Source organism: Vicia villosa, unplaced genomic scaffold, assembly GCF_029867415.1.
Source record: "Vicia villosa cultivar HV-30 ecotype Madison, WI unplaced genomic scaffold, Vvil1.0 ctg.004571F_1_1, whole genome shotgun sequence".
Classification (NCBI taxonomy): domain Eukaryota; kingdom Viridiplantae; phylum Streptophyta; class Magnoliopsida; order Fabales; family Fabaceae; genus Vicia; species Vicia villosa.
This window is the reverse complement of record NW_026706465.1, coordinates 19920-29543: the sequence shown is the minus strand read 5'-3', so window position 1 is coordinate 29543 and position 9624 is coordinate 19920. Positions and strand designations below refer to the sequence as shown.

General features: G+C 34.6%; 1 protein-coding gene across 1 annotated transcript; it reads left to right on the top strand.

Moving 5' to 3' along the window:
- The first annotated feature begins 1690 nt into the window (after positions 1-1690).
- On the top strand, positions 1691-9257 carry LOC131642158 (uncharacterized). The gene is made up of 10 exons (XM_058912436.1): positions 1691-2215; positions 2346-2828; positions 2941-3098; positions 3213-3296; positions 4852-4904; positions 5594-5675; positions 6948-7055; positions 7239-7362; positions 7601-7686; positions 8439-9257. The coding sequence occupies exons 1-10, from the start codon at positions 1837-1839 to the stop codon at positions 8658-8660; spliced, it is 1779 nt and encodes a 592-aa protein (XP_058768419.1). The 5' UTR covers positions 1691-1836; the 3' UTR covers positions 8661-9257.
- The last annotated feature ends 367 nt before the right edge of the window (positions 9258-9624 follow it).

Below are 9624 nucleotides of genomic sequence, written 5' to 3'. Positions count from 1 at the left end.
ATATGGCTAGAATAATAAATACAACGCTAATTTATGATACGGGATACATTAGGAATTCATGTCTAAAATTAAACTATTAAAATTACATCATAAATAATAAATTCTTGTTTAAACAATGCAACATATCCGAGCAAAACATAACCTAACAGTCTATTCATTAAGCACAACAAAATTATAATTGAATAGAGTATTCAACATTAAGTCTTTGGCTACCTATCCATTATGAGTACCTGTTTTTCTTAAAAATAGAAATAACATAGGTGAGATAATAATCTTATAGGTTCCTTAGCGAGAATCATTCAACTTTTGAACAAGTTACTCCAAATACAAGAAGAAAGGTGAATTGCGTGGGTTTAAAAAACGACGTCTAAAAGAAATTATTTGTTAAAAGAAATTGTTTAAAACAATTTTGCAAACCAAACAAAGAATAGGCAACGAAACAACGAACAAAAAGAAAATCAAAATAACGAGAAGGTTAAAGCATACTGGATATAAATAAACAAAAAACGTAAATATAAAGAGATATGGGTTGAGAGAATTTCACCAAAAATTTATAAAGGTTTGACCTAACCATTTGGCCTACTTCTCTTTAAAAAAAAATCTTATTGAGTTTCCACTATAAATATGAGTTTTTTCATAAATTAGACCCACAAACATGTTTACAAACAAACTAGAGTTTTACACTATCCTCTAGAACAAAACATGAGATTTTACACCAGGCTAATATTGAAACAAAGAGAGAGCTTTTACACCTGCCTAAACTCACGAACCACACAGAGATTTTGACAGACAATCTCATAAACCAAATGAGAGCTTTTACACCGACCTCAGCTCAGAAATCAGATTGAGATTTTGACGGACAATATCACGAAAAGAGGAGTTTGATTTGCCACATCCCTAGTAAGATTCTTACTCAAAAACACATTTCCTTCATTCAAAATTCTTTGAGGCATTTCATCAAATACCTTGAGCACAAACATAAAACAACCTAAGCCTAATAACAACACACCCAACAAAATAAACCAAACAAGAAAAACTAAAACTCACAACAAAACAAGCACAATAAAATAAACTATTACATAAACACACACACACACAAACTACGGGCTTCCTTACCTTCCGATGGTGGCGGCTCCGGTGGGGCCGTTTTTCATGTCGATACCACTATAGACCATCGGTTAATGGAGGTGGTTTCGGGGTTGCAAGCGATTGATGGTTGATGGTAGAGAGGAGGGGGAGGAGGAGGAGGAGCTTGATGGAGGTTGGAGGAAGAAACATGTATAACATGAATGAGAGTTTCAAACGAATATAAAGAGAGGAGGGAAAACTTACAGTAGAAGTGGTGAATAGTTCCCATGAAGGAGGAAAAGCCCTTACAAAAAGAGAGATGACACTCATCAAAAGAGAGGAACTCTAAGTTTAGAGAGAAGGAAGAACTTTGTTGTTAAGAAAGTCTATGCATGCACTTAATGTGAAACACCCACATTGTCCTTATTTTACTAGTTTCTTTTGAATTGGCCCTTTCAGTCCATAAAATCATTATTAATATTTCTTAAACCTTCATTAGATTTGGAGCATCATATAATCTATGTAAAATAATTAAGTTGTTTATTACCCTCAAAATAATAATAACTATAGCTTGATATTGGTACGTAGTTAGAGCCAAAAATAAAATAACAACATGAGTTTAATTACTATGCACTTCACAGCAGCGTTGAGTTTTTCGCTTCATCTGCATCATCTCCTATTCTTCTTTCATTTCTCCTCGTGCTTATCGTAACGATAAAAAGAAGGAAACCCACCATCCTCCCTAAAAGTACGAACACTCAGAAAGCCATGAAAGCTTTACTAAACCCCGAACCCATTCTCTCCCAAACCAGTTCAATCTTCCCCAACAAAACCCCAAACCCCACTCGCTTCCATCCCCATCCATTCCCCAACCTCTTTCTCCAAGATCGCAACCGTTCTATTCGGCAGAGAAACCTTTCTTTAACGGCAAAAGCTCTTCTAGACTCCGCCACCGTCGAACAATTCGGAGTTCCGGAATTCGATGTCCGGAACCCGTCGTTGTCAACTTCGTATCGTAGTTCGAAATTGACCAGGCCTAACCAAACAGTGCTGGAGGCTCAAACTAGGGTTTGTACCGGTCCAACTCAAACTCGACCACTTGATGAAGAACAAGCCTTCAAGGTGTTTGATACAATTCTTAGATCAGGTTCTTCTTTCTTACATCTCACGTTACATTGTGTACTATTAACCTAATGCGATAACTAAGATAACTAACTTAATTAAGAGGTTATAGCGTTATACTATATAATTGCTTATTTTTTTATATTTGATTTTAGCTAGAGGAGAGATTAAGGATGAGGAAGAAGTTTCCAAGGCACAAATGGGGGCATTTTTTGCAGCAATGACGATTCGCGCGAACGCCTTTCCGGAGGCGACACAATGGAGTGAAGGGGAGATGCGTGCAATGAAGACGTTCTGGCCACTTCTAGTTAGAGTTCTTCCGCCCGATGTGGTATTTTTGGCCGATCCTGAAGGGTTGATGATGGGGTTGGGAAGTTCAATTGGACCGCAGTTTGTTGGTAATGGCACTACTGAGATGAGATTGGTTGGTGCTCTTAGAGAGGTGTTGGCTGGGGGGCATCTTGGATTTGAGGAAGTTCAGGGTGTGTTGAAGGAAGTTCTTCCATTTCAAGAGGGGGGCGAAAAGCGAAATGGAGCAAGTGAGGCTTTGCTTGCGGCGTTTTTAATTGGTCAACGCATGAATCGGGAAACTGATAGGGAATTAAAAGCATATTGCCTTGCATTTGATGAGGAATTTGGTATGGGTTTTGATATGATTTTGAATTTTGTTATGGCTTGTGTTTTGTTACTTTCTAAATTAGCACGGTTAGTATCGCTATTGTTAGTTGTTTCATAACATGATTATCTTAGGTCCCCCTCCTGTGGCTGATGTCAAATCGTTGACTCATTATGGTGAGCCTTATGATGGAAATACACGCTTCTTCAGGAGTACGTTATTTGTTGCTGCTGTTAGATCTTGTTATGGGGAATCCTGCTTGCTTCATGGTGTAGATTGGATGCCTCCTAAGGTGTGAATTTTTTCGGTGTCGGTGGTTAGGTTGCTTAAGTGGCAAACTAAGATACTTTCCTTTTTGAAATTCTATCCTCTGATATTTAATATTTGAATACCTGTCTGTATTTAGGGAGGTATAACTGAAGAGCAGATGTTGAAGTTTATGGGGGCGAATATAAGCTTATCCCCATTCAACGCCAAGAAACTTCTCGAGGTCTTTTTGTTTCCAACAAATATTTTGTAGCATTACAATGATTTTCTTTCTTTGTTTAGCCACTATAGATAATACTATTATGTGAGAGTTGAGATAGAGGACAATGAAAGCGCGTGCACATGTATAAATCACATGCATTGAGCTTGTTACAAGTATTGGCTACCCTGCTTACTTTATTTCTAACAGGCTCCCTCAATTTAGAGTGTATATAAATCATATGCATTTAGCTTGTTACTTGTGTTAGTTATACAAGGACCTCTCAAAGGTTTAGTGAAAACATTTAGAAAATGATCACTTTAGCAAACATATAGAGATAGAGTGTCTCTTTGCAGTAGAGAAGGTGCTTTTGGAGGAAACCACAATTGATTTCGCCAACTGTAGTAATCCGCTGGCTAACATATGCCCTAAGTCCCTTAGAGGCTCCCGTGTTGACTACATTTTTAACAAGCTTGACTCATTTGACATATATGATACACCTTGAGAGGGGGGGGGGGGGGGTTGGAAAGCATATTTAACAACACATGGTTATCATGTTAAAAAATAGCATGTACAAATCATTAGAAATTTTATTGATTCTTATGTATTTATGAGGGGTCCCTTTATATCCTAATCTGTGATTATAAATAAGACTTATGTGTGTACATATTACCTTATACTTCCTTTATAGAGAAAATAGAAAATACAATGAAGGATATTCACAGTCAAGCAACTAATGCAGAGCAAATTCAATGGGAACCTGGACCATATTGATAAGATAACTATGAGGGAAGTGATGATATTACCTACTCCCTTGGATTGTGTTTGAGAACCATTGGCCATTGAAGCATTTTGCAAATAAGGTAGAAAATTTAGAGAATTAGGACTTTTTACCCAAAGAGTAGTGTTAGTAACACTCTCTTTCCAACTCTCGCTCTCTTGTTGGGGGAAATTCATGTTGGTCCTATCATATATTAGAAATGGGTCCCTCATAAATTCACCCAATAAAAAGTGAGTGTTTCTAGCATTCCTCTTTACACAAAAGTGATTATTGGCATCAAAATCAAAAAGCAAAGGACTAGTTAAATACTGTAGTGAATAGTATAGACAAGCGAAAGAATTACCATCGTATATGGCAATGGAACCTGAGCTGTAACACTCTTTAAATAAATAAAAAAAGCGGGCTGTGTGATGGTGGTGAGACTTGAGAGCTGACATTCCTCGAAATAGGTGCATGAGTGAATCCAGTTTCTTACATAGCAGAGCTAAATTTTGTGTGTCACAACTCACAATATACAAGTATACAATGATGAACATTACCTTATTTTCATTTTGAAAAGTGCTAGCAAGTAGCAACACTCTCTAACACTTACTCTTTATTGGTTAAAATACATATGAGCCCCACCAAGTCCCGTGTCTCCCATTTAAATTTGGTGGGACTCATAACCAATAAAAAATTGTTAAAAAGTGTGTTAGAGTGTGTTGCTAGCGTTATTCTTTTCATATTTACATGATACTGTACAATCATAATTATCTTATGTATGCTATCTCTAACAGTTTCTCTGTTTTTTTCTTCCAGGATGATGAAGTTGGTTTTGCTTATGTAAGTCAGCGTGAAGCTCGCCCGTCTCTGTATGAGCATCAAACCATATATTATTTCTCTAGGCCTAAAATTAGCCATGGGATTCTATTTGGAAAAGTTTTGATGCTTTTCTTTTGGAATTTCTAAAATTTGTGAAGTTGTCTTGTCCTGGTTACTCATCTACTTGTAGACATCTGGAATTTATAGGTTAATTAATAACTCATTCAGTCCCATAGACAGTTTTAGTCTAAATTATATTTAATCTTTAAACATCAAAACCATTGAATAAAGATCCTCCTGTTTTGGAATAATGTAAATACCCCCTGTAGCATAAGTTTGCTTCCCTTTTGGAGTGAAATTTGTCCTATTATTACCTTGTTAAAAAATTATATGGGCTATTTTCATTATTTGGAAACTATAGGGGCATTTTTCAAATGTTTTTGCACTCTAGGGACTAATTGAATGTGTTATAACTAATGGGACTTATCCGGTATGTGGATCAGAAGAAAAAAACGAAAAGAAATAATTTGGAAAGAATGCATATTCCATCCTCTCTTCATGTCTAACTATTCAAATGATAGGTCAAGATGAATAAAAATAAATGATAGGTAAAGAATATTTTAAACTAAATTATATTGCTAATTGGGGTAATGTTTGGTATAGGGCTGTATTTATGTATATATGTTGTATAACAGTACTATTGGAATATAGTAGGTTAAATTTTGTTATTTTTCTGCAGATACTCTTTAATTGGTATAAGGGAGCACATAAAGAAGCGCCCTCCACTTGCAACAACTGAAAAGGTTCAGCAGTATGTAAAGGTGGGACTTAGACTTGATCTGTTAAGTGTTATTGGTCTATTTTAGTTTATTGATTATTACTGTTGCATATTTAAAATTTGAACGCCACAATCCTACAGAAAACTTGATGCACTGTTCAAAAAGCCTGAGTGAATTATGAATTCATCCGCATAGTCTATTTATTGATTTTCGATTCATCATCACTGTCTGTTAAAAAAAATGCACAAATGGTTTTTCCGCCTCACTATCTATCCTCAATAATATGACCATTTAGTTTCACATTATGCATACCAGATTCACAAGGTAAGAGAGTTTTATGCACATGGAAGTTGTTAAGTAAATCATGAAGAAAATTTTATGGTAATTTTGGGCCATTTGAATTTTTCAGCATATTTTTGTAGAGTTCTTTGTGAAAGTCGACAATTAAAAATAAGGCAATATTATGTGTGTGGTCCTTTAAGTTTGATTATTTTTTGGATTGGTCCTTTAAGTAGTTCTTTCTCGAATCGGTGCTTGCACTATTAGCCTTTTTAATAAGCTTTTATAGAAAAAGAGCATGTGACCTTTTAGTATTGAGATGACTCACATATGTTAGATCTTTCTCTTTCCTTCTTTAAATTTAAATTCTCAAATCCAAAAACCTCAGAACCGAATAACTAATTTTTCACAGCCATGTCTTCATTTAGGGGCAATGTTTTGAGTTCACGAATTCAAAATGGTGAGTAATTCCGTCACCTCTTGTGAAACAAAAGTTGTGGTTCTCACAGTCATAAAAAGTAACATAACTTAAAGACTGCAAACAAAATGTAACATAAAAGTTCAATTTGGGATAAAAACTTAAAGGACCAATCCAAAATAGGGGTAAACTTTAAGTACTGCAGATTTAATTTTGCCTTAAAAAATAACTCCTGATTGCTCAAAGGAAAAAACATGTCTGTGCATGGGAATACATTTCTCCTTTTATACCTAGAGCTACATATTTTTCTTTTACATCACATGTGTTATATTTATATTAATATTGGACATGTATTACTTCTCTTTTAGCTCACTTTTATTAAAGCTTTAGGGTCATATAACCAATACTTGCAACTATTTTAAAAAGTGGAAACAAATTTGGTTGATTTGAATTGAACGAAGTTCTGCATTTTGAAGTAAATATTAGAAAATATGGTTAGGTGAGAAGTCATTTTGGTTGTAAACAAAATTGAACTGGCCCAATGGGGTACATAATTTATTCTTTTACAAAAATCACTATTTGTTTATTTAGTTAAAAATGTATATTTTTTTCAACAGGCCAGTGGTAAGGAAGCTATTGTTACTGGATTTTATCATGGAGGTTACGAAGAGTCGTTGTTAATGCTCATGAAAAGAAGGGGTGTGCATTCTGGTTTGGTAGTGAAGGTTGGATTTTACCATTTGTAATATATGAACTTTTGCAGATATCTTTTTCTCCATAAACTATTGATTGTATTACGAACTGTTTGTTTTTCTTCTCTTACTATAATTGTTTAAATCATACTATAATAATATAATTAAAATTGAAAGAAGTCAATTCATTTTGCCCTCTTTGTGCTCATATTGTAGGGAGAGGAAGGAGCCCTCTCAATGACTACAAGATTGCGATCAGCTAGCACGACAAAGGGACTTCCAGTGAATTACTGTTCAGGGTTTCGGTCACTTGACATTTCATCCACATCAGAACCTGGTGGTATGTATTTGGTTTCCTTATTTATTCTATTAGGTCAATATATAATTTATTCTTAACTAGTAATTTCATTAACATGTCTGAATCCACAAGTTTTCTTGTGTTCACTTTTTTTTTTTTTTCCTTCCAATGCACATTGACAACCTTTTACTTTGCCAGATTCTGATTAGCAAACTGATCATTTTGTGTTGCATCATACCTTAGATTGATACAGTTAAAATATTGTTATTTCATATTGCAGGAGTTACACGTCAAGGATTTAGTCTTGAGGTCAATGCCAAGGACTATGGTTTCCAACCCACAGACACACCAAGAACTGATAGATCTGTAAAATTTTCTAGCCTGTGTTTTTCTCCTTTTTGTAATATTCTATTCCAATATTTGAAACTTGCAAGAAATATGGTTGCAAATCACTAAGGCCTCAATTGTTTTGATTTTATTGGGATAAAAAACTTTTTTTAAAAATTAAAAAAAGCCTTACTAAAACAAATGCAAACTAATATGATGTACTGATTCTTATAATCTGATTACGTCTTATATAAAAGTAAATGTATGTCCCTTTATCCTTCAAATACATGCAACCGCTCTGAAAATTCACTTGCTGATACATACCTGTTTTTAGTCTTGCAATTTTCCATTTCTTCTTATTTGTTTCCTAGACAAACTATGTAGATTATTTGTTACCTTTCTATGTTTGTTTTCTGCTGCTTAAGTTATGTTTATTGTTTAACCATGTAAAGGAGTGTTTGTAGATGTAAGGATTGACTGAAAATGAATTTATGAAAACAGTGAAAATATGTTAGTTCCGTTTTGTCAGCCATTATAGTGGTCCATGCCCAATTCATTTTAGTATTAATTATCTCGTGGACTCGTGATTTTTTGTAGTGAGCTATACTCTGCTTTCAAGCATAGTTTTTGAAAAGTATGAAACTTTTTACTTGCAATTCTAATGCCTGCCTTTGTATATGCTGTTTTCCCCATGAGCAATCGAGGGCCCCAAATTGTTATGAATTGCTTAGTGTTCTCAACTTCTCATTCTTTTTGAAATATTTGACTGAGTGCACTCTTTTGAACTTCAGGTCTCAAGGAACATAGAATTGGGTTTATCAGCTCTCAGCGGTGAAAAAGGACCAGCATATGATCGAATTGTCTTGAATGCTGGAATGGTGGATCACTTGCTTGGTGCTGAAGGCGCTGAAGATATATCTGTTGCCCTGGATAGAGCTAGAGAGGCCATTGACAGTGGTAGTGCGCTGAAACGGCTCCTAAACTATATCAAGCTCTCCCACAAAGTTACTTGAAATAGTTCCAGACAAGAATTGCTGATAACTTTTTTGTAGACAATATACAGGACACACGAGGGATTAAAGGGGAAGGCAAAACTTCAGATAATGATATTTTTTTTGGAGAGAAAGTTAAGAGTTGATTCATTTTATCAATCAATTTTGAGGTTTTGGTTACACCTTTGTATAAACATTCTACATGTTTGTAAGTAAAATACTAGTTTTCAATGTTTGAAATTTCTGTACATTGTTTTATTATAGAAGTGTTTCCATTTGAACTTGGAGAGCTGCTTTTATCCCTCCTCAATCCGTTCTGCAAAACTGATTGTCTACTTGGGACATTAAGGATCACATGACAGATGATTTGACCAATGCATATGTGTGTTTGAATGTTTTGCCTGAATGTTTTATCTAAGATTTGAGCTCTCAGGTTGAGGTGATCTTGTGATGTTTTATTATAATAAAACTTTGTGGATATGGTAGTGACTTCATTGGTGTTGATTCAATATAAAATACATATTTGACTTATCTTATTTTGATTGAATCAATATCTATAAAATTGACATGAAAGTAAAATTGATGAAGTAGCATATCAACAAGTGTAAATAAGTGACATAAAGCGTCATTTGTCCCTACCTATTGCTTTAAGAGCTTTGTTTTATGTTGATGATAAAATGGTAGAGCTTTGAAATCTAAGTAGAATATTAGGATTGCTTCCTTTTCATTTTTTCAATAAGGTTTATAGAAACTGAAAATAGATGAAACTGTGTTGTACATATTTTGAGGGCTGAAAGAGTCCATCTGAAAGAATATCATCAATGAAAACTAGAGTATGCGGTTGGGTTTTAGAAATTTACATTTGAAGTGGGCACCACTTCATGTTTACTTGACTTTGTTTTTATGGATTTAATGTTATCTTCTAAATGTTGAACAAAAGGTGGCCGGTGACTCGGACCATGATATATGTTGTTGAAACTCATTA